Source organism: Daldinia caldariorum (genome assembly GCF_022478825.1).
Source record: "Daldinia caldariorum strain CBS 122874 unplaced genomic scaffold F4812scaffold_16, whole genome shotgun sequence".
Taxonomy (NCBI): Eukaryota; Fungi; Ascomycota; class Sordariomycetes; order Xylariales; family Hypoxylaceae; genus Daldinia; species Daldinia caldariorum.
In genome coordinates this window covers 251,071-275,570 of record NW_025953052.1, presented here as the reverse complement: position 1 = coordinate 275,570, position 24,500 = coordinate 251,071, and the positions used below count along the sequence as shown (strand labels likewise).

At 46.2% G+C, this 24,500-nt stretch overlaps 8 protein-coding genes across 8 annotated transcripts; 3 read left to right on the top strand and 5 right to left on the bottom strand.

Moving 5' to 3' along the window:
* The first annotated feature begins 709 nt into the window (after positions 1–709).
* F4812DRAFT_132337 (kinase-like protein) lies at positions 710–3,251 on the top strand. The gene is made up of 3 exons (XM_047929552.1): positions 710–910; positions 975–2,022; positions 2,080–3,251. The coding sequence occupies exons 2-3, from the start codon at positions 1,204–1,206 to the stop codon at positions 3,136–3,138; spliced, it is 1,878 nt and encodes a 625-aa protein (XP_047787423.1). The 5' UTR covers positions 710–910; positions 975–1,203; the 3' UTR covers positions 3,139–3,251.
* Positions 3,252–3,265: 14 nt separating this feature from the next.
* F4812DRAFT_132306 (uncharacterized protein) lies at positions 3,266–4,324 on the bottom strand. The gene is made up of 4 exons (XM_047929550.1): positions 4,305–4,324; positions 3,613–3,849; positions 3,501–3,554; positions 3,266–3,441 (listed from the first exon to the last, which is right to left on the bottom strand). Exons 2-4 carry the CDS (start codon positions 3,754–3,756, stop codon positions 3,394–3,396), a joined length of 246 nt encoding a protein of 81 aa, XP_047787422.1. The 5' UTR covers positions 3,757–3,849; positions 4,305–4,324; the 3' UTR covers positions 3,266–3,393.
* F4812DRAFT_132311 (uncharacterized protein) lies at positions 3,986–6,300 on the top strand. The gene is made up of 7 exons (XM_047929551.1): positions 3,986–4,384; positions 4,438–4,494; positions 4,564–4,604; positions 4,660–4,850; positions 4,910–5,526; positions 5,582–5,734; positions 5,783–6,300. Exons 1-7 carry the CDS (start codon positions 4,280–4,282, stop codon positions 5,990–5,992), a joined length of 1,374 nt encoding a protein of 457 aa, XP_047787421.1. The 5' UTR covers positions 3,986–4,279; the 3' UTR covers positions 5,993–6,300.
* Positions 6,301–6,309: 9 nt separating this feature from the next.
* F4812DRAFT_439594 (uncharacterized protein) lies at positions 6,310–7,529 on the bottom strand. The gene is made up of 2 exons (XM_047935083.1): positions 6,948–7,529; positions 6,310–6,877 (listed from the first exon to the last, which is right to left on the bottom strand). The coding sequence occupies exons 1-2, from the start codon at positions 7,316–7,318 to the stop codon at positions 6,868–6,870; spliced, it is 381 nt and encodes a 126-aa protein (XP_047787420.1). The 5' UTR covers positions 7,319–7,529; the 3' UTR covers positions 6,310–6,867.
* Positions 7,530–8,595: 1,066 nt separating this feature from the next.
* On the bottom strand, positions 8,596–10,556 carry F4812DRAFT_132178 (P-loop containing nucleoside triphosphate hydrolase protein). The gene has a single exon (XM_047929549.1). It carries the CDS (start codon positions 10,212–10,214, stop codon positions 8,688–8,690), a length of 1,527 nt encoding a protein of 508 aa, XP_047787419.1. The 5' UTR covers positions 10,215–10,556; the 3' UTR covers positions 8,596–8,687.
* A 1,503-nt stretch (positions 10,557–12,059) lies between these two features.
* On the top strand, positions 12,060–12,482 carry F4812DRAFT_461948 (uncharacterized protein; the record flags this gene model as incomplete). The annotated part of the gene is made up of 1 exon (XM_047937950.1): positions 12,060–12,482. The coding sequence occupies one exon, from the start codon at positions 12,060–12,062 to the stop codon at positions 12,480–12,482; it is 423 nt and encodes a 140-aa protein (XP_047787418.1).
* Positions 12,483–15,249: 2,767 nt separating this feature from the next.
* Positions 15,250–17,671, bottom strand: F4812DRAFT_439588 (inosine monophosphate dehydrogenase). The gene is made up of 7 exons (XM_047935082.1): positions 17,508–17,671; positions 17,057–17,401; positions 16,853–16,996; positions 16,176–16,756; positions 15,972–16,057; positions 15,659–15,835; positions 15,250–15,586 (listed from the first exon to the last, which is right to left on the bottom strand). Exons 3-7 carry the CDS (start codon positions 16,974–16,976, stop codon positions 15,478–15,480), a joined length of 1,077 nt encoding a protein of 358 aa, XP_047787417.1. The 5' UTR covers positions 16,977–16,996; positions 17,057–17,401; positions 17,508–17,671; the 3' UTR covers positions 15,250–15,477.
* A 761-nt stretch (positions 17,672–18,432) lies between these two features.
* Positions 18,433–20,012, bottom strand: F4812DRAFT_452520 (uncharacterized protein; the record flags this gene model as incomplete). Its single annotated transcript, XM_047936360.1, has 3 exons — positions 18,433–19,541; positions 19,596–19,884; positions 19,938–20,012. The coding sequence occupies 3 exons, from the start codon at positions 20,010–20,012 to the stop codon at positions 18,433–18,435; spliced, it is 1,473 nt and encodes a 490-aa protein (XP_047787416.1).
* Positions 20,013–24,500: the final 4,488 nt, after the last annotated feature.

Genomic DNA, 24,500 nt, shown 5'->3' with positions numbered 1-24,500 from the left:
CACCGAGGACATGATCCGTGCGGCGGACCCGGCGTTCAGCGCGGCGCGCGCGCGGGGGCGGGGGGGGGCCCCCCCCGCCCCAGTTTTTACTACCTACCACTCGAGAGGATATTAAATATTTTGATATTTCATACCCGTTTCGCCCAACAACATCACGACTACTTTCCGGGACGGGGTTTCTCCCATCCCACGTACGATATTGGTGAGCCAAGGGGTTCTCTACGCATCATTTCCTCTATTAGGAAAGTACCGTGCCCGGTTAGTTTCTGTGGCTGTACAAGGCAACCTTAGGACGGTAGCTGAAGACAATTGTCAGCCTGCATACATACCTCCTAGGTAGGTATAAACATAGCCGGAAGTGACATTATGATATTGCGAGACTATGATGGTATGCTATGTTCGACGATGAGCAGTACATAACATATTAACCTACATATACTTAAACCTCTCACTGCTAGCCCGATACGTTTCTGTATCAATTATATCACCTGTCTCCTTATACCTGATTACTCCCTATTCATCTACTATTTGCTCGTTGTTACCTGGTCAGGGACTTGCCTAGCATTAACAGTTTCCGATTTGATAGTTCTATTGTAACTTTAGAGACGTTTTGTCAGTGTTAATATAAAAATTCTTTGTTCGTGAAAGAGTCTAATCTTTAGCTAAAAGACGATACTAGCACAAGGCTACTGATTTTATACCTTGATAGTATATATGCAAACGCTGGCTCAGCTGTCGCCGGCCTCCGGCGCTGCGGGTAAGATTTACATCAGTGCTACCTTGTGGCTTCAGAGCCTGCTGCTCGGTTTGTTCGCGCACAGCTGTTAACGATCCCATATCAGCCAATACATCTATCTCTAGGCAGTAAGGCAACTGTTGAGGCAGCCGGTGACTCCAATTTAGTCTGCAGGTAAGAATTGCTGTTTAATATGACGCAGCGGTCTTGGAGCAGATATATCTAACCTGAAGTCCAGGTAGTGTCCGCATTCCTTCCAGTCTTTCAATTCTAAGGTATTGTCATAACACTATTATACCTACTTCTTTTCAGACCCGGAAGTAGTACTTTACACACTAGTAACCACAACTCCAAAGTAGAGTTTCCGACTCCCTTTCTATTTCTGCCCTTTCTATTTCTGGTCATCTTAGTCACAACGTACACATTGACTGTCACTAACACACTCACCCCATTGCTTCGGTATCACGATGATCGGATCAAAAAGTGTTCTAGACAATGAAAAAAGAGTAAAGCATATCAACGACCGTGGTGAGGCTTTTTCTATGACTGCTGGTAGTGCTCAGCACAAACAGCAATCTCTGATAGACAAACCAAGTACGCACAACGTTACCGAAACCGAAATCAACAAACTCATTAAGACCATCGCGAAGGAACTTGATGATGCTCAGATCCCTAGTGCTATGGACTATGAAAAAACCTATATCCCGAGACACAAACTGCAAATTATTCTTACTCCCGAGAAGATTCGAGCCATTGTTGAACACCCTTGTTACAAAGATTTCGAGGACAAGGAAAAACTAGCCACGCAAATCTACTATGGTTCAAAGGATTCCAATTCAAAGCCTCTTTTGAAGCTGCTGGCTGTGTTCATTGGAATAAGAGAGCCGGAGGAGTTTCCGAAATGCATCAAGGAGGGAATGGATGATGGGTGCCTTCCGATGGTAAGGAAGGTGGTGGATAGGAACTATTCTCTCTATTGCCAACGCCATGAGAAGCATCATACAGCTATCGATCAATTAGATCGATCTTACTGCAGGAAACAGTTTGCGCAGTGGTCGTACAGCCTAATCGCTCCACATATCATCGGTACGAAAGAAATACATTCACACTACCATCTACACGCTGGTGATGTTTTCCCCATGCCCGGTGGTAGGCTTCATCAGAAAGAGCCGAACGGAAAGGACAACGGGGCTGAGATACAGGAAGCATGTTTTGCGTATGGTGGGTTTAGCGAGGTATATCAAGTCGAAATTGACGAAGATCACCATGATTTTGGAAACATCGGGGTATGTACTAAAGTTTCTTCTGTGGTACTATCGATGATTGATCTAACCCTTTACTAGATCCGCCATCCAGACAAAATGTTCGCCTTGAAGAAACTCACTTCCCATGACCGGTCAAGCTTGGATATGGAGCTTAAGTCCCTGCTATTCTGCATGGATATGTCAATCGATGAAGATGCCAGTAGGCACATGATACAACCTCTTGCAACATTCGAAGTCGAAGATCCCACGGTAAACGGCTTAACTTATTATATTCTCTTCGACTGGGCAGAGGGGGATCTCAACAAATTCTGGGAGACCAACAACAATCCAAGACCGGCTAGGGATCATTGCAAATGGATGTCTCACGAACTCTATTCACTTTGCTTGGCGCTCAAGTGTGTCCATAACGAGCGCCAGCGGGCCTTAAAGCACATCGATAAAAGCACGCTTGAAAATAACCTACTAGGAAAACCCCATGATACCGAGGACTTGTATGGACGTCACGGAGACATCAAACCGGACAACTTTCTTTGGTTCCGTTCACCTCAATCTTCAACATCTTCTGGTGAAAGTTCGTTGGCAAAGATTATAAGCCAACTTGCTCTATCCGATTTTGGATTGGGAAGATTGCATACCAAAGTCTCGCGATCAAATCAAGACCCAAAGAATATCTCCAGGACAGAGACATACAGGGCGCCCGAATTTGACCTCATGGATGGCAGAATCTCCCGCGCATCCGACATCTTTAGTCTTGGGTGTGTATTTCTCGAATACGTCACATGGTTTCTATTGGGAAACCAAAGCGTGACTGAGACTTTCCCCAACGTCAGAATTAACAAAGATATCCATCAATTCGACTCGGACACTTTCTTCAACATTTTCAAGGGTGAGCATGGCGAACGACCAATCCTAAAGGAGAGCGTAAAAGATTGGATTATACAGCTCCAAATTCACAAAGATTGTACCTGGTACTTGCACCAACTCCTTGATATAATAAGGGACAAGATGCTTGAGCCAGAACGTGACAACCGAATCCACATCTCAGAACTCGTCAAGGAGATGGATCTACTTCGACGAACATGTGAAGGAGACGATAGCTTCTATTTGGAGGTGAAAGGCGAGCCCAGGTCTGGTTAACATCATGCGAGGTAGCATTTATCGCCATGCATACCAAAGGCATCAAGCAGTGTCGAAAGACGACCCGAATTAGTATTAAGAGGGCCTAGTGATCTTGAATTTCCTTTTTCACCTATAGCGATATATATCCCACCAGTAAGTTCCAAGAATTCCAGATGCTAGCAGCCAAACTAACATTCATGGCTAGCGTTGCACATCACTTTCTTGACGCCATGATATCCCCTTTTCGAATACTGTTTACCTATCCCCTACCCCTTATTTATAATGAAAACTGATTGCCCTTTCTAATTCAGCTATCTGGCCCTTATGAATCAAATTCTTTCAGCACACATCATAGAAGGATCAAGCATGACAATATTTACCTCGGGCGGTGGTTCCTGTAATTTAAGTTGAAGGATGTATCGACCGGATTTTACCTATATGGGAGATTAATTTGGTGCACGGTGCGTTGGAATCGGGTCCTGGTAGCATTACCCTCACTTTGTACCGATCTTGGCCATACATACTGTCGAGGGAGTTCTTCAGCTTTAGGGGATCGTTATATTTCTGCCTCAATACGACTTCGTGCCATGTCTCGCTCTGTGATTGTGGCTGTGGCTGTGACTGTGACTCGGGCATTGTTGATTTAATTCGGCGCTCCTAAGCCCGCAAAAGACTGGCCAAAATCTGAATGAAGACTGACTCCAAAAGTGCACTTGTTGATATGAGTACCTAGGTAGGTAGAGACAACGAAGGTCAGTGAGGGATATTAGCATAGGTGGGGAAAAAAAGAAAAGAAAAAAAATTAACCGAAGGCGGCTCCCGGCGACCAACTGGACAGCGTTTGACAGAGTATGACATGTGCGGCATTTCAGCCCAATACATACCTGCATCACGACAATCTTGGTCGACTTAGAACCAATCAGATATGATCTATGTCGTAGCATGCAGTAAGATATGCAGGCAGCCAGGCAGCCAGCTGTGGCAACCTAAGATGGTGACCACCAAGGCTTTCCAGAAATATTAGCATTTCTGCCAGAATGCCCTCAACAGATCCTACTTCCCCAATTTGCAGCGATCTTACCCCCTAGAGCCTCCTTCTGTCAACGCGCACTCGAGCCTCGGCCCCGACCCACGCCGATTCTAAATCCTAGTAAACAAGATGGATTGGCCTATGGAAGACTTGCCTTGGTCTAGCGCCGACTTGGGGCTATTTGAGTTTGAAACACGACCTACTGTCGTTCTACGAAAATTGGAATCACACACAGCAAGTGTAGCGACATGCAATATCTGCTATATTGCTAACATAGTTTATATTAGACGGTGATCAAAAATTTGCTTGAAGATAAGAACCAGTGGGAGAATTGGTTCGACTGTGTATGGATATACGTACCTACCACGAGAAACTCATACTCGGAGGCTAATAGCTACCTCGTATGAATATAGGCTATGAGTTCCGCGTCTGAATCAAATCAGTTCTATGCTGTGTAAGAAGAAGCTTCCATCTATGCCTCTCGAAGATCGCGTTGATAAGTGATATAGGCTATTAAGTAGAGCTTCACCTATATTTGATGAAGATGCTCCAGTTTCGTACGTCTCGGTCTCGAGAGACACATGGGAAAGACTTACAAGATTGTTCCATATTGATCGAGGTATCACGCGGTCGATAGCGAGGCAGGTTGCTTGCATTTCGTCATGCTACGAGGAGAGTGAAGGAGTAGGTACGAAAATATGTGAGTATAAAGATCTTAATTCATAATCCTAGAGGCCTATCTTACCTAAATCATTGTAGGTTTTACTGCACGAACGTCAAAGTACCTCTCTGGAGACTTGGCATTGTCCGTTACTTATATCCCAAGCACCGAGTCCATCTATACTGTTATGTATGGTTGCAATAAGGACCAGATAAAGAAAATCGAATCCCGCGTCCGATCAGCCGGTGACAGAATTAAATATCCACTGTCAATGATCGGAATCCTCTTCGAGCTTGAAAAAGAAAGGTTGGTATCTATTGCCGACCAGCTTTTAGATAAGTTTACCTTACGGTCAGAGCATTTGGAGAATGGATCCTGGGACCCGTCCATAGATATGAACAAGGAGAAAACGCAGGAGCACCTGGAGCTTTGTCTACAAAGTCGAAACCTTATAGACCACATGAAAGCTGTAAGGCGGCAAATGGTGAAGCTTCTAGCCGAGGTAGAAGAGTTCGAAGACTATATTTCCTCTGACGAGCAGGGGAGGCGTTCTCACGATGATAGCCATCATGATGAGAGAAATGAGAGAGAACGCTGGTTCAAGAAAATGGGACACCAGATGAAAAAGAGACTACACGACATTATCAATGAGTACGATGGTAAAATGGATGAATGTGATATGATCGCAGCAAATATAACGCTGGCTATGCAGACGGTACGTTACACTTAATGACCCCTAATGGTTGTGGAATAATACTGAAAACTGTTAGGTTTGGAACCAAATCGCGATGCGTGATTCAGACCTTAACACTCGCATTGCTCATGTAAACACGGAGGTCGCCCTTGACACAAAGCGGGAGGGTATTCAGATGAGGTCTATTGCTATATTGTCAATGATATACCTGCCTTTCTCCAGCGTTGCGGTAAGTTGGTACGAAAAGAAGTCTAGATCTTTAGCTCAAACTTACTAGGCTCTATTCTCGATGGACATGTTCGATTGGAATCCCCAAGATGGAGACTCCGTTGTGTCCAAGTATATTTGGCTGTTCGCCGTGCTCGCGGTCGGGCTCACCGCGATTACAGTCTGTGCCTGGTACCACATTACTACCCGGCATGAGAAAAAAGCAGATGGGGACGCCCAGGTGCTCCAGAGAAAAATAACAGGACTCGATCAGGTATAAGATGCATAATGGCATATGAAGGTGTACTTGCGGTAGATGCTGGTTATTACGGACTCTCTCCTAAGCGCCACTACGGATGGGTGAAATTGTCTTACACATACACGTGTTACGAAAGCCACGAATATTTTATGATTGAAAGTTGCCAGGATATCTTTGATTATGTGACTGTAACCTGTACATAATCTCATCAAGCGTGTTTGTCAAATAATTTCCATCGCAGCACGAGTACTACTTATGAAGAGAATGACAGAGATAGTGCAATGTGAGTGCCTGGCTCCTCCAATATTAATACCAAACCTTAACGTCGTCAAATATTTCTCGTTTCATTTTTGATAGAGACATATCATAATCGTGTGGGATTCCTTCATTAAGTGTCATAATATTCGTATCGTATTGTTTCGGGTAGGCATTCTTAATGATGGTGATGATGATATCCTTTACGTCTATCGGGCTGTGTACACTATAGGTATAATCCACACAAGTTTCACCCTAGAACCGAATCAATAACGGTGTTAAGACGTCTACAGTACCTCCTTCAAAGGAGATGTAGCTAGAGTTCCGCTTAACATAAAAGAGATCCTCCACTTCCTGCCTTTGCATTCCGTCCCCATCTGCCTATAACATTAGCTCTATCTAGTCCCGAAAGATCGCTGGGCCCTAGATAGCCGACTTTTTTAGCCAGGAGAAAAACCGCCGAACCCCTTCTTATACGAGTCAGAATCACCCTCGCACGCGCCCGGTGGAGCCTAGGGAAAAAAACCTAAAGTCGGACCGTTGGTTTGACCCCAGTAGGGCTCGAACCCACTTGCATGTCTTCGTCGGAAGATCGCACGTCCAGGCGCTAAAGCACTACGCCATAGGGGGTTCGGATATTCTTAAGTGTCACTGGAGAAGAGAGGTTTGGTTAGCTAATAGTCATGTATAATAGAGGCATGGATAAGGGGAGGTCACATACAGCAACGCCAAGGTCAGGTCGCCGTGGATACGAGCCTTGAGAGTAACTTCGACCTCGAGGTTGAGATCGAGACGGAGCCGGAGGGTGTCTGACTTCTTATCACTGCCACCACCCTGTTGCTGCTGCATCATCTGCTGTTGTTGCTGTTGTTGCATCATTTGTTGCTGCTGCCTCTGTTGAAGCATCTGCTGGTCGTCTTGCTGCTGGAAGGGTTGGACCGATCCGGGGCGACGTCGATTGCGACGGCGAGTGCGCGGTGGTCGCGACGTCTCGGACATCTGGTCTGAGTTATCCGAGTGGTCGGTCTCTTGGGTCGCCGTCTGCTGCCTCGGGGGCTCTTGCTGTTGATGCTCGTCGCCGCTGGAAGACATTGTGTCTTGAGTTAAGTACCTAAGTTTTGTAAACTTAACTAGGTGAAGCTGTTGTTCAAGAGAGTAATAAACTAAGAGTATTAAAACTTTCTACGGGGTGAATATGAATTACACGAGAGTTTAGAATGGTATTTGGAATAACCAAAAGATAACTTTATTATTTGTCTTGTTGAAGTGCAGGCTCAGGTACTTATTTGTAAAGAGCAAGCCCGGGTCCCGGAAAACTTGAAAATAACAAGATTCCTCGACATCTACGTTACCTACGTTAATCGACGAAAGGGGCTGAAAAGTTCAAACGTCACCAGTCGATGTACCACTTATCTAGTAAGATATGTCGATTTAGAAGGGTTCGGGTAGGCCATATACATAAAAGCTCGTACTAAAATCCTGATTTCAAGCTCTCTTACATCATGACGCGATACGGGAATTTCAAGGTTCCCTGACAGGATACGGCTGACGGACAAATCAGAAGCGGCGCTGTAAGCCCTATGCGGTAAGTTGACGTCGGTGTTCCCACCTTTTTTACCCCATACCCTGAACCTCAAAGCCCACCATCTTTCCATGAGGACCGGGATTAGCGGAAAGGAGGGAAGGGTGGAGGAGGAGAGTTGATTCTTCGATGGCTACGATGTCTGTAAGTGGTATGTTGAAAGGTCCAAAGCTGCCTACATAGATGGTCATCCCTCTATTAAAATTAAAATTAAAAACTAGTGATCCAATAAAGAAATGAGGTTTAATTCCTTGCTAATAACTTTTGGCTAGTTTCTTTCCTTAACGTTATTGTTTTCGTAATACACGATTAACTTACTACCGGTGAACCTAATAAGGAGGTCCGCAAGCTTTCTTTATTATACAAGTTTAACGTTTCGAATACATTAACTTGGTTTTATGGAATACTAAGTATAATGTTCACTTTCATGCGCAAACCCTTCAGCGATATTCGCTCTAACTTGCGCTGTCGCAACTCTGTGCCCGGAATATTGGTATTATACATCATTGCTGGTTACGAAAACTGGAATAACGCCATATAGGTGTGATGACATCGGACCCGGGTGCACGTGAGAAGTCGGGACTCGGGAAACCCGGGTATTTGGACAATATCAGACAGTTCAGCCTTAATCCCATAGTACATTCAGAGCTGCTTCTATCTAACGCGTAGGTGCGCTTCCCGCTAATTAGAAACATCTAGGTTCTATATCTATTATTGTCTATAAGCGGTGACATGTAGTCAATTCATCTTAATGCCGAACGCATTATCTAACAATTTCCCAAACACCGCTATCCCATCTAATTCTAATATAACCCTTGACATGATACAATATCTCCCTAATGTATACATATCATACATATACATTAGGAGCCTAGTAGATTAGGTCGTCCCATTCCCTAAAATTTCGATATCGTCATCCGACGACACTGCAGATAACTCCTTCTCAACCCACGCCGCAATATGCGATGCAGCCTTCATAGGATTGTCTAGGTGCAGTTGAAAGAAGCCCTGTAACTGAGAAGGGGTAAACGTGTCTTCAGGGATGTGCGTCGCAAATTCTGAAGCGAGCTTCTCTAGTAGCTCTCGGCCTACCTGGGTAATGGGTTCCTCGCCTAGTTTACCATCATCCCTCCGCGAAGATGTCAACAATGGCGACATATCGGTATCCGACGTGAACATGCGGAGAAACATCTGCTCAGCCGAGCTTCGGCTGATATTACCGAGCATAACCTTCATATCGACACGGCCGGGTCGTACTAGGGCGCTGTCTAATCGGTTCGGCTTGTTGGTCGTCATAATTACGATACGGCCTTCAGGAGACCCGACTCCATCCAGGACGTTGAGCAAACCGGAAAGCGTACAGTTCGATGCGACCTCATTATGATGCGGGTCGCGATTTGTTAATTCGCGCTTCACCCATATAGCATCAACATCCTCTAGAAGTACAATACATTGCGGTGGAACTTCCTGGAACATCTGCTCAAGGTCCTGATCGGTCGCTACGCTTGGAATTTTAACTTCGTATAGGTCGAGGCCAAACTCGCCCGCTAAAGCGGTCGATAGCGATGACTTCCCCGTACCCGGTGGTCCATAGAACAAGTAACCTCTACGATAAGGCATGCTACGACTCTGGTACAATTTCTTGGTTTTGGGGTCGAGATATTTTCTTATGTCTGCAAGGAGTTCCTCCTTAAGGGCATCGTCAAAATGAACGGTTTCAAGACGACGAATCGGCTTGCGAGACTTTGGCTGCCAGGACATGCCGTAACGATCTCGTGAATAGATAATGACATAGTATTGCGCCTGTCTATCTGCATACTCTTGGCAATTCTGAATGAACTTCTTAATGGGCTCCGTCGACCGTCCAAGGCAGCCGATAGTTAGCTCTTCTCCGCCAATGCCATCGTAAGCAGAGTCCGTCATAGACGCGTTAAAGCTATCAAGCGACCGCCTGACCACGAACAGATTTCTCTCATACCAGAACCATACAGTTTCGAAGTGAGGCAGATACTGGATGTCGCGACGAGTCTTCTTCAGCAACGCGGCTCGGTCCGCGACAGCACCGGGTTGTATATGTGTGCGGGCCGTAAAAGACCGTATGCTTCGATATTCCACGACATTTGCTAGAACCCAATTCGTTACATGCCTGTTCAGCGGATCCCGGCCAGGTATCGTTACGGAGGAAATGAAGAACTGACGGACCCAACCATACACTTCACGCCAAGCGGTCCTTAGAAGTCGCCACGCTGCGGGGGCCGCGCCGATGCACGCGGCGAGGGATCCTAAGCGTGTGATGTCGAGTCCGGTTAACCAATGGCCAATAATGTCCCTGATAGAATCGAGGCCATGCATTGATGGGTCAAGGAACCTATGGCTCGCTGTAACCCCAAGTTGAAAAGGCCGCATGATAGTGGCTCCGCTACCGTGGAATTGACACCAAGTTGGTTTAGTTTTAGTTTCCCATACTTAACGATTCGCGCCGGGAGATGAAGGATGAGAATGATTAAGAAAAATATTATAAAGAATACATGGAGGAGATTTAAGGAAATGTTATGAGCAAAGCTATATCAACATAGTTATTTTAGGCAGATACCTTTAGTAACCCTGAATAGATCGCATGCAAACAGCTTTTAATGGTGAAGCTGTCGTGTTTACAAGGTATGTAATTTGTTTAGGTGACTTCGGTAAGATGAGATTCAATTATTAGTAATTGAGGAAAAAAAAAAGGAAAAAAAAGGAGAGAGATAAATTTGCGCCACAGACACCGCCACGTCTGCGTATTCTCTCAGCTCAAGTGCTCTAAGTTGTTTTTCGCATTAGTTATACGGATTCATACCCCTGAATTGACATGAGAGCAAACAACAATCCACCCATTCTTTTATAATGCATCATATCAAATCACCTACAAGTCATATTTAACTCCTAACATGTCTTTCAACAATTCAAAGTTAGATTCTCCACAAATTCGTTTTCCCGATCCTTCAAGTCCATATGACAGGCTTCATTCATATAGGTATTAGTTCCCACGGCCGTAACCCCACTGGATTTTCTGTTCCACCGCCGAATTTGTCCGCCTCATTCAAATTTCCTCAATGGACAATGGTCAATGGGTTGAACGATGAGCTGGCAGCTTTTAGCCCATGCCATGCTGCTCTCTGCATGTGGTAGACTCTCTCTCTGTCTCCAATCTGACGGAGGGCACAAGGGTCTGCAGCATCGCCAATTCTAATCCAATCCCCGTTCGACATGCAATGAATCACCGCAGGAGCACCTAATTTTTTGATACGTCTCACTCTGCTCCCCCATTCCTGGGCCCGGCAAAAATAACCCTTTCGTCGACCAACCTGGCGATCTTGACCTGCAAGCATCTCTCCGGTGCCGGTTACAAAAAAAGGACGCGAGATGTACCTAAGGTATGTATGATCTATGGAAAATTCCGGTAGCCTATTCGCTTTTGGTATTGTTATCTTATCCATCTCCGCACGTTTCTGTTTGGACAGCCTCTGAGCATCAACTCTTTTTATCCGGGTCGTAGATAATCACTCGTCGTGCTGCTGCGAATAGAATCTCTCCTCTGGCACTCGGCCACCTTTCGCTTGAGCCAGATTGGCCATCCCTTCCGTGTACCGGGGTATGGACTTCCTCGCTGAGATCTACCTTAGGTAACTTCGGGGTTCCCATAGGTATCGTCATGTCCTACCTATTACGGTGATCCCTGTAGGCGCCGAAGGGTAGCTCTTACAGACGGGAACCTACAGCGTGCCAGCTCAAGGAGGATCCTATAGACGAATTATATCGTCCTGCTACTTTTTGCGTCTGCATACATGGACCCTACCTATCACAAATTCCCCGTCCGCGCCGTCGGTCATACATGTACTATGTTCCCCCCAAAGGTCGATCGTCGTTGGCCGTTGCCGAACAGCGAGACGAATAAGATTCTCGCCAGCCTTCATCAACGACCCCGCCATCGTCGTCAGTTATTCGGCTGTACACTTGGTGTCGGCCCACGCGAAGACTTGTGATCGCTAGCTAGGTAGTTACACGCTGCGACCTTAGCAGCTGGTTGGAAAAGAATAAAATCGCTCTCGTTTCTTCTCGCCCAACCCTTCTCTTCTCTGGTAGGCTTTTCTCCTCGTGGCCCGTGGCCGGCTTTCTCGCTTCATTTCTTAACCCTCACTGTGCCTATGGCGCGCCACGCTTCTACATTATCACTCTTAATATCCCGCCCCGTCGGTGCGCAGATTGCCTGAAATGTACATACCCCAGACGAACTCTCTCCACCCCGACTCCCCTCTGGCCTCGGCTTCAAGGCTCGAGTTCGACCTCAAGTCCGTCTACGAGTTTATCAGACATCGTAATCTCCCTCTTCCCAATTCAGCTTCGTCCGGGGCACACCGGATTCTTACCCGTACCTTCGGTGCGCTCCCGGCTGCCTACGAGCATGCATCGAGCCTACGGAAACGATCAGGGGCAAGTGTAAACACGACAATTGGTGTTGTGGTTGGCATTCTCCTGGCAGTCTTCCTGATCGGCTTTTTTACCTTTGTATACTTCTACGGAAAGTCAGCTCGCTTCAGCCGTAAAAGGCGGCATCGTCGCAAATCTTCCGGCTCGAAGAATTCTAAGAACTCGGAAGGCGCTGCCGGCGGAGGCGAACCCCCAGCGGCTGCGTAGCAGACCATATATGATTCCCTTTTTTGGATTTATGAAGTTATGTGGCTTTGGGAAGAAAAAAAAGTTACGATATCCGGCGATAATTCCCCTATGAGAATGGTAGAGGGACGACGCTATGGAACATGTCTCTCGGATAGCTACAGAACGGCTTACACGGCGGACAACTACAACAGAATGGACGAACACTTGTTATGAGTTATGAGTAATGGCTACTGGGATCGGACTTACCATGTGTGTATGATAGGTACGAGAACAAGATCTATATGAGGTATGAACGGAGTTTGGGGTTGAATTGGAGTAGCGGGCGACGGTCACCCCGTGATACTCTTCGGATGCATTTCTTGCCTAGCAGTTATGTTCTTTTTTTCCTTCTTTCCTTATTAAGGAACCCAGTCCAGACGCTACAGTTCCAGGCGAATGCTTAATCGCCGCCTCATCGCCCCCACGCTCTTTGATCGTCAATCTAGCGTTGATGCCCAACGAAACGCTTTACATATGCAACATAACTGCCATCAATAAGTATATCAGGCACCCTGCTGCATTCCCATTCATTCCCATCCTATGCCAACTCAGCTCCCTTGTCGCGCAATATCACGTAGCTTCCACCAATCATGTCAGAACTTGGCCAGCCACTATAGCCCTTTCTTCAACTATAACACACTTCTCTGCCACAACCCGTTCTGTAGTACAACAGATGCTCACCTTCTATGCATAAGGCACAGAGGTGGGTCCTTGACACGATTCCACGGGCTGGGTTGCCAAGTCTTTCAGATCTCATAAGTCAGCTTCAAATAACGCGACACGTCCGTAGCAGACCTACCTATCCTAAGGTAACTGGATCACCTCATCCTATAATGTCACCCTTCCCTCGTCTTGCTATCCAACATCTAAATAGGTTAGGTGACGTTTATTCACCTGCCACAATTCGCCCGCGCCAATGTCTCCCACGCCACCGACTTAGCCCTGGACAGACTGCCCGGCCAGCATCCAGCCGAGACACGAGTATGCAGTGCTCTGGCACTAGAGCTTGTGCTAGTTGACAGGCAGTACACCTGTCTAGTGAGACATTGCCTGTTGTAACAGAAGCTTCTTCGTAGCACTACCTAGAAAGAGGAAGCCAAGATTGTCAAGGGATATGTCCTATACGGAATAGGAGAGTATTCTGTCGGTGGTGTCACGTCTTCGGTTGGGTAAGGAATCGCCTGATTTCGGTTGTAGGCAATAGCAACTAACAACGCAAGTAAGGGCGTCTATACCTCCTGGTTATGGAAGTATACGCAGCGTTAGCGACAACGAAACTATGCGGAAAGTTTAGGTTCTTCTGGCTATCCTTCACAGCAATACCATTGCCAGGCAACACGAGACCTGGCATGGGCTTGAAAGACTCATTGGCAGCCCCTAGTTCCAGAGATGCCGTGGACAGGTGGTCTACAGCTATAACGCAGTAGATAAAATATATTCCTTGGGGGTTTCAGGAGTATTTCTATGTTCAACCAAAGTGAAGGGCGGCCAGAGAAGTCACACTTAGTACGTTCATATGTGTCCGACTCAACCCAAGGGCTTGCCCCTTAGATTAGGTACCTACCCAGGTACTAATTATATCAAAAGAAGCGAGTGATAAATTTATACCCCCCTTTCTTGTCGTGAATTTAAGTTTCTAGGAAGTATTAGCACTATGACCATCATTCACATTGACTATGACACTTGACGTGTCAAGTTATAGACTAGAGTTTTCTAGAAGGTCGAGGGCTGAGTAGAGGAAAGGGACAAATGACCCCAGGGATATATATATATATATTACTTAACTTGTTGTTAACTAAACAGGTAACTAGCTGAAGCTTCAAACCATCTTCTAAGTCGAGCTTGTCTGTTGCTTCAACGTCAAATACCGTCAAGTCTGTCTTGCATTTACAGCCTAATTTATCTTTGATTTCTTTTTCTATATCTCCTACGTATACCCCTTTCTTTAGGCCAATAGCCTTTCCGGACCTCGAAGGCTTCTTACTAGGTACCTACCTACCCGCCTATCCATTGTAATAACCAACAGTTCAAACTAGCCGCTACGGCTCCTTGATAGGTACATAATGGGTACTACTCTAGACCTCATCGGGTAATCCTACACTAGGAGTAATAAGTAATAAAGGATATGTGGATAACATAACCAGCCAGCCCTGCGCATACCGACCGCGATTACAAATTTCGGACTTAACAGTGATTCCTTTGATGATGTCGAAGGATGGTCTTCCTAGTGTTAAAGCTACTATGGTAGTTGATAGGTACATAAAGCTTCGATGCCGCTCTCACCAGCTATGTACGAGGTACCTATGTAATCACGATACTCGAACCAGCGAGCTCCTCGCATATTTTTAATCACATCCCGTTAGAAAATACTAGAAAAATGAAGTCCTGGACATCGGTGTCCTCCATAGCAGCGCTCTTGCTGCTCCCTGGCAGCGGCCGACTGTGACGACGACGAGAACGAGAATGATAATCCCGAAGACGTCAGCGCGGGTAAATTGATCCGCGCCTGCGGTCTAGCGTGGTTGAACGACCGCCAGTACCGGTTGACTCCCGGCCGTCAGCAGTACTCTGGCACCGAGAGTCTCGTTAAGACTGACGGCCCTGGTGATACCGAGGAGGAACCGCAGCCCAGATACGACAGCGCTGCTGGCAAGACTACTGTTAACAAAGACGAAGACAACGGTTCAGCCAGGAGTAAAGCTAGCAGTGCGACTCTAATTATCGCGTTATTGTGCGCGGCATATAACTTCGTATAACCCTGGCTTATGAAGGAGCGATAGAGTTTATTAAATTAGGTACCTGTATATCACTTTTTAAGCTCTTTGAAGAGGCTACGAGGATATTAATCTAAGAATGCGAATAATCAGGTATATTAAGTACCAGGGAGGTCGTCAGTCTTGATACCCCCCCTCCTATAAACCTCAAAGGTGCACAGCTACACAATCTTTATGAAGGACTCCGACCAAGAACCCGCCTAGAGGAACGACTTCACCTTAGCGATTGCCCCCAGCGCCTGCTCCCTCACCTCTTTCGTGATCTCCGCAGCTGGCTGCTCTTTCTTGATCAAGCCAACACCCGTCCCGCTAGTAGATTGTCAGCTACTAACTACTATATCAACGAGAAGGGATAAGACTAGGTTAGGCTAGGTTACTTACGACCAAGTGACCAGCTTAGACACGTCGCCGCTCTCCTGGGCAGCTTTGAGCCGTTTCTGGCTCTCCTCCAGAGGCACGCCGGAGGCATGATCTTGGTACGTAGGGGTGACGATGGCACGACCATCGTAGAGCTCGGGCCAGGACAAATCGCCTTGAACATGGTCATGGAAATAGGACCTTGATGTCGGTTAATGTTAGTATATACGATTCATTCCGGTGTGTACCTTGGGGTACCTAGGCAGGTAGGAGGTAGGTAATAGTTTACGAGAAAAGGGGGTAAGGTAAGTGATAGAAGTCGCAGATATGGACTTACTTCACCGTATTGAAACCTCCATCTGACGTAGCGATGATGGCCTTCTTCTTGTAGTCTTGCGCGTCTGATTCGAGCGCTACGATGTACTATTTAAACACTCGACGTTAGAAATTCGACTTGATAACAATCCTCAGGTCTTTTTTTTTTTTTTTTTTTTTTTTTTTCCATGGGGTAGAGAAACAACTCCGGCACGGAGGAACTTACCCTTGTACCAAGCACAGTTCCTTCGGCACCCAAAGCCAGTGCTGCCGCCGCTCCTCTGCCGTCACCGATACCGCCTGCCGCCCACACGGCAATCTCCCTGTCGGGGAACTCGTTGCGCACGACATCAATGATCTCGGGAACTAAGCTTATTATGCCAGCCCCCTGAGCCCATTGGTGGCCGCCGGCGTCGACGCCCTGCGCGACGATGATATCGGCTCCGTGAGTGGCCGCTTCTCGAGCCGCCGCTACCGATCCGACTTGGACCACGATCTTGGGGTTCCACGGGCTTCCCTGAGACTTTATCTCCTTGACGATATTCGAGTGAGTTTCGGGTGTTTCGGGCGAGGGCGCAAAGAGCCAGATTGCGGCAGGCCTGTGGCGCTTCAGTATCGGTACCACCGTCTCACCAAAGTGCCGCGCAGACGGCATGTAGGTGAGGATCCCCACGCCGATGGGAAGGGTGCTACCGTCATCCTTAGATGTCTCTAGGCCGAGCAGCTTCCAGGCTTGACTTAGTTCGTCATCCAGTTGCTTTAGCGTGGATGAGCCCGGTTCGAAGTCTCGACCGAACTGAATAAAACCTGGGGGAAAGTATTAGTATAACTATCAGCGAACTAGAGAACAACAAACCGGTCGTATGATAGATGCTACATAGTATAATGAAGAGAGTAACTAACCTAAGCCTCCGACCTTGGCTACCTCAGTAGCCAGCTTTATATTCGCGACCCCTTTCATTGGCGCGTTAATTATAAGAGGGGATGCGGTGGTCGGGAACCATGATTTCATCCGTGAGCCTGCCATGGTCGCTAATCTCCTAGCTGCTGCGCTCATTTGCATTAACAGATTGTCTATATTAAAGGCTTGACTTATAGGTTAGGTACCTAACCCAAGGTATGTAGGTGGTTTAGCGTATTAGAGTATATAATGTAACTATCTCGATGTTGCTTTGTGATATTTCCAGGCTACTATAGATAATAATGCTTCGAGTGATGATTTGTAAATAACGGATAACGAGTACCTAAGTTAGTTATATTTTTTAGAAGATATAGTTAACTAATACCATTATTTCCGCGGAAATGCTTTAAGACTAGAAATCAACCCCGAGATCTTCCCTTTTCACCGTCGACTTGTTCCCGGATGTAAGGCTAACTCGGTAACTCTCCCCCTCCCAAACCCGAGTTTCTTTTTTTCTTTTCTTACTTTTTTTCCTTTCTGCTCGAAAGTGTCTGGATTACACATATCAGTAAGGGAGGTTTTCACGAATACATTAATAGCAAGCAACTCTAAAAGGTAACAAACATCTTGTGCCGCATACCGACAGGATATACTTACCCGTTTCTCGCAACGCGACTGGTTTTTTTTTCTTACGCTAAGATGAAACTGTTATTAATACAGAATGCATGTTATTTTGAAGTAATATCTCACATGCTGCTGTTAGGAGCTAACATCTCCTCGGAACAAGTCTCATGGTGGACTAGGAGGTAGGTGCCTAACCTTACCTAAGGTAAGTGACCCTTTAGAGCTTGCAAAAAGGTTTCTCCGATAATTTACAGGCACCGTGTTCCCAATGAGGGGTAATCTCCATCTCGATTCCCCGCATCGAGCTGATGCATTTGGAGACTTTTAGCTTCTGTGACATCATCATAGCATAACGCCCTTACCAGAAAATACTTCACACAGCAATAAAAAAAAAGAAAACAGTCAAAACTGGTGTTAATATCAAGAGTGACTTTTCCCAAAGGAATTTCTTGCGCTTATTTTCTGGTTTGCTACCGTCTCCGGTAATTTATTTGGTCATATCCGACATACTAAAAACTGATTGCTCGAAATAGGCATTCAGTCCCCAGGTCGTTTCGCCATATGTCACCCTTGCTTCTTCCTTGTTCTTTTCTTGCCCACCCATAAACTTCCTTTAGCCGGTTTCCCCTAAACTCAGCTCGGACACATGGAAGTCTTGCATCATACCATACCTCTTACCCTCTAATTCATGCTTTAAAGGTCCATGAAGAAAGCTTCCCCTCGGATTACCGAACGCCCGTAGTATGATGCCAGCTATGCTGCAAACAAAAAGAAAAAAACAAGCAAACCCCGAAACCCATGCCCGTTATCCCGTGAGGTGTCGAGTTTATATCGACTGTATACCGCCGACCAACGCCAATGCCAATGCAGATATGGCGACAAAATAAAATAAAAATACACGGGGTGGAAATGCCGCTTACTGTCGAAATGTCGTCGAAAGTATGAATGCAGTTGATCATTAATGAGAATGACTTGAAGGTCGTTGATTGGCATATGTAGGAAGAAACTCGGGTACAATACCAGAGCGTAAGTCGTATCGTCGGCCCAGAGGCTGATAGTGCATTTGACTCGAACCCAGGTGATACTGCGAGAGAGGAATAGAAGGAGGAGGGTTAAGCAGAGTATTTACACGGCGAACGGGTTTGTAAGGACTATCTCGTTGCTGCAAGTACACCAGCGGCGAATTCGAGGTGGGTGTGTGGTTTCCAAACGATTCGGCTAACGGGGACGAACCAAACGGAGTTAAACTCGTAGGGCTAAGTCGCTTCGTCGGTGTGCCGTAGCCTGACGGTAGACCGTAAGATGGTATCTGTGGCCCGCATGTAGTGAGTACTGAGCCCGGGGGCGCCCATCCAGTCGTAGCGGGATATACCGTGGACATGGCCTTCATCCCAGCCCCAAGAGGCGGCAATGATACGGTCGTCTGAGGATAGGTAGACTGTGGTTGATATACCGAGGGAATGACTGCTTGGCTTGTGTCGAGCGTAAGATGCGGCATAGGTAGTCGAAGAGGACCGACAGCCCCTTGAGGTTGCTGGTTCGGCGGCATTGTTGTAACGAGCGAGTGGTGAGGGACTCGCTTCGCAGCAGGTTCCATCATGTCTCCTCCTTCCAACCCTCTCTTTCGCACCAATGGATGACCTAAACTCTGTTTGACTGCAAGTGGAGAGACCATAGGGGTGCCATGGTAAGAATTCCAGGTTTGAGCATGCGCTACCGAGCTGGGAGAATAAGCAGACGCGAGAGCCAATGTTGTATTCTGTCCAGTTGACGCTACCATGTTAGTCGGTGAAGGCAACGGGGGAGTAAATCTCGTGTGGATCGGCGAAGGTACCGTCATCGGCATGGGAGGCTGGGCATTTCGACGCTTCTCTTCCATAACCGCTCTTTCATAATATTCGTGGAAGCAGGCCAACTTCTCTAACCATTCCTCCCACTCCTCCTTAGACGTCAACAAGCCATATCGCATGTTGCTCAAAAATTCGACCTCCATAACATGGATTTCTTTCACCGAAATAGAAGAAACTTCTGCCCACGTGTGGTTCGTATAAGTATTATCATCCAAGACTACGATACTTGTTAAAAAGCGCATACTACAAAATGGGTATCGAGGACACTTACACTTATTGCCCAGCATTAAGGCCACCGTCAAGAGTCGATACTCGCTACCTGGGCTACCGTTCACCTTCGGGTTTGCCTTCTTTAGCCGGTACACAAATAACAACGCCAACAGGATCACGTTCTGCGTTACTTGAGTCGTAGAGAGCGTCTTATTAACCCACTGCTTGTACGCGGGGCAGGGTTCGGTGTATGCAGACAACGGGGGGATTGGCTCGGAGGGCGAACGTTCTTTGATATGCTCCGCGGCATTAATCGTATCCATGGTCTCGAACCAAAAGAAACAGGTCATCTAGTAACATGTCAGCTGGAGGAACCACTGAAGCGACCCAGGTTGGAGCTTACCAGTGCAGCAAAGTCGTCCAGATTCCCCCCGTTTGGACTAATACAGGTGGGAAGTTGCAGACTATGGGTAACCATAGTCGAGTCTTTCTTGGAGACTGTACCTTCTGAGTGTGTGCTGAGCGAACCAGTAGAGGCAGGGGTCGTCGGTCTAGTCGATGGTCTCGAAGACGAGTGTGGTTGCTGGGAAACCGTCTGAGAGGGATAATGCTGTTGTTGGTATTGCGATTGTTGCGTCGGATGAGCAGCCGAGAATCCAGTTACGACATCACAGAATACTCCTCCCGTTCGGTCTGCATGGACCAAGCCAGCGGGCTGTCTTGCTAGAGCTACATGGCTGTTATACGTGTTCGACAACACGGAGTTGTGATATGCGGCGCTCATGTTATTCTCGGCAGGAGGCGTTTGAAGACCACCCTTGGAGAAGGCGGTTCCGTGGAGCTGCGGATGAGGTCGTAGCTTCTCGTAGTTATTACCGTTATCTTCTCGAATATGGTGTGGTGGATAAGCTGCAGTATAGGTAGGAGACGGGAGGTATGGGCGGAAGCTCGAGGGCACAACGACGGAAGACATGTGGGATCAATTCGGCTTCGCGTTTGGAGTGGAAGAGGAATGATGAAGAGGACTAGGAGACAAAAGAAGTGGATTAAATGGATTCTCTTGTCGTGAAGGCGGTAGTCAGGGTCGCGGTTAGGTATAGGATCCGTATCTGTGTTCGTGGGTGACGTTGGTGAAGTAGTAACAAGTAAGTTCCTGACTGTTGTGTTCCATTCACCTCAGTATTCAGTTGCTTTCTGGAACGGCCTGAGCTGTGTGGTTCTCCTAGGTAACAAGACGTTGGTACAGTACGGATGAGTATTTTTTTTTTTTTTTTTTACTTTTTAACTTTTATTAGTGACGGGCCACGGTCATCTCTGATGAGCCATGTCGAATAAGAAGGTAGGTTCTGAGAAGGAAAGAGCAAACGTGGGAGGGTTTGATCGTTCCTGATTCCAGAATACCCAGCTGGTGGGTTGCGGTTGAGACGATGTGGATATTGAATAATGGAAATAGACTCGATATAATTCAATATTCAATTGCAGACAGGACAAGGTGCTGTGATGCTGGCCGTGGTGATGCAGTGATGCCGTTGCACAGGGGAACGGGCAACTTATTAGGTTACCAGATTGACTCCCTTCTTTCTATACCTCATTGGCCGGCTTTGTCGTGTCGACTGCTGTTTTTACTTCTTTTCCTATGTTCACGTTCGACAGGGTTGTCCTAGCTGGTGGTAACTGGGGTCCATGAACAACAGGATTCATCAATTGAAACTTGGGGCATCATGAAAGTAATAAGTAATATACAGACAAATAGTAAGGTCACGAATGTTCCAAGGGAAAGACAGGGATACGGAATTAGATACTAGATATTAGATATTATGAATGAATGAGTGAATGAATGAATGACTATTCTGAATGAACGAAGGGCTTGTTTGTAATGTACAATGGACTTACACATCAAGGCTGGACCTCAGTATCCTCAGTACCTATGCAGTGATTACTTCACGTACTATGTACTGTACTATATGGTACTGTAGCAGCGGTAGTAGCAGGTAGCCGGATTGAGACTGGGCCGGATTGGCTGGATTGTGTGGTTGCTCATCGGTCCTTGATTGGCGCGTTCCATTGGATCAAGCACCAAAGCATCAAGCAAGTGAGTGAGTTAGAGTGGATCAAAGCCCTTCCTGGTGCCTTCTTCTCCTTCTTCTTCCCTCAGGTACCTTTTTTTTGGACTCTGCTTCCATCTTAGCACACCCTGTGAGCGGTGGATCGTGTGAGTGGCCAAGCTGACAAGCGGATGATGGATTGGTTGGACCGTGGACCGTGGACCGCAGACCATTGGACAGTGGGGCCGTGGATACGGGATCGAAGGCGCCCAAGAGCCAAGGGCTTACCTTACGAGGTAGTAGTAGTAGTCTAGGGAGGTTTAGGTATTAGTGGTATTAGTGGTGAAATGGAAGAGGCGTGAGTGCGTACCCTATTGTAGTGTAGTGTAATGTGTATTATTGTTCTAAAAGGTGTTAAGTTAAAGTGGACAATTTGTGGACCAAGTGTTTTAAAGCGGGCAAGCGAATTGGCGGACTGTTGAACGTTTTGGAAGTTGGAACAAGGCTTTTTTTTGGACCTGACTAGGAGAGAGAGAAGTGACAATTTGGGGGGGTGGCGTTAGACGCGCAACTAGCTTTTTTATCTCAGCTTTTATTCCAGTAGTCACGACTGGATTCGTCAAGATTCCCTAGGGAGTGTTTTGGAAGGAACCCCCCAAAACCAAACCCAATTTATCTATTTACATTAGTGAGCTAGGAAAGTACCTCCGGACTAGCTGGGCTTACCATACAATACGAATGTATCATACAACCTTAGCCTTCCTTAGATGATAAAAAGCGGAGACATTACTAGGGTGTGCACTTACATAGTACAATATGAAAAACAGAAACTTCATTAGGTACAATACCTATTGCTATGCTAGGTAGGTTAGGTACCTACAATACATCAATTAGTGCGGTTTTAGACACACAATAATTGGCTAGGCAGGGGAGCCTAGAAGGAGAGAAAGAGAAGAAGAAGAAGAAAAAAAAAAAAAAGAGTCAGCAAGCCCCCTCCTTACCGCAAAGGCCATTTTAGCTGCACAGTTACTCTCCGAACAGCGCATATCGTTCGCTTGTAACTATTCATTCTCCGGTGGGTGCGTCGGCGCATCCATCCTTTACAGCAAAGTACGCTATAATACAACGGTGGATGAATGCAATGACCACGAACCATGCAAGCACGTATGCATATATTGTATACTGTAAAGCTTTATTTAAGTGTTGTCATAGGATGAATATTTTCTGAAAATGTGACGATGGAAGTGGGTTTCATTAGGAAATGGGAAATGTCTGGAATATACCTAACACTACTTATTATGGTAAGTTAGGTATTTGGTTAGATACTTGGGTATGTGCGGGTAACTCTCGTTTTTTTTTGTTTTTCTTTACGTTTTTACATTCATCTTTTAATCTCGGCCATAAGCTTTGAGGACGCCGTCTAGTTTCATTTCGCTACTTACCTATCTAGCTTCCTCCTTAATTGCTTAATTACTCGATAATGCTAAGTTGGAAACAAGGCGGAACACGTAAGGCAAACCTTAGAAAGGATAACCGAGACGAAGTTCGATTTCACTAGTAAATCCAAGAAGAAGAAAAAATCATCAAGGATGAATTCGGAAAACGTAATAAAGGGGGGGCTTAGAACACGATTGGAGGAACCGGGGTGTGGATAAAACAGATGAAGATGGGCAAGATGGAGGGAGTAAACGGACCAAAAGTGGCTCTCTACTTACGACATCCTCCTTTAACCCTCTTGTTACTCTCGTCCTATCGTAACCAATCAATTTCTCGCTTATACCTATTTAGGATCTTGGTATGATGATGATACACCATACCTTCGTTGAGACGTCGGCGGAATCGTTAAACACATTACTACAATCAGTCCAACATCCTGTGTCTTTTACCTGCCATTTACAAGGGGGGAAGGGGGGGAGATAGGTTACTTGGTCATATAATACTCATTTCATACCGTAGCATTTATGCGATTTGGTTGGAGAGTTTACCTACTTGAGCATGTGCATGAGAAACTTCATTACAGCTAGGCTAGCAGACTGGCAAGCTGGTCCGATCCGAATCATTCCTACGTCCGAATTGTTTAGTTCGTGTTACAGAGCAACTTAGGTACTGCTGCTACTACTATATCGTATGTACGAAGCGAAGTACGTGATAGGCACGTAACACATGATGGATGCGGCTACAAGTGCCGCCTCGTCCGTTACCTGGATGCTATTGTAAGTGTAAGCGCTTTAATAAGTTGTTGTATATTGTATGAGGCATCTTATTGTAGTATGCGGTATAGGAATTTTCTTTGAAGAAAAAAAAATAGAAAATAAAAAAGGGACTAGACTGGTCGAGATCGATCGTCAATCAAGATTCAAAGTCGCCGGGCATGGGTCGTAGAAGAGTCAGTTCTCCTAGATGCCAACTTGTTGAGCCATGCTAATGTCATGTACCGTATCTGTACGTTTTTACCGACTAGCCACAGCCTTGTTTGATATTTAATATATATTATATACTCTCTTCTTACCATATAAAACAAGTACATATCACACATTAGTTGAAATGACTCCATTTCGGTTGATGAGAAACAGGGCTACGTCAATCATCATCAACCAGGAATGCTAAATAAACCTTGCATCTCAAAGGCCTGACTTTTGCAAATGAGGAATAAAATAGCGCTGTCTTGAACTTGTCTCTTCGTGTACCATAAGTATGTGCACGACGGCCCAATACATGTGGGTTCGTAAATTGCATCGGTGAACCAACTCGCAAACAAGTCGATGGAGGTAATTTTCTTCTATTCAGCAACAACGGAATCCTCCGTTTGCATGGAAGTTCGCACTCAGAGCTAAAGCAGCGCTCCTGATGTAACTCGGTTTTGAGTGTGCAATATGCAACTTTCTTCAAACAAGCCTTGTAGCTTGTTGGGCTGGAAACGG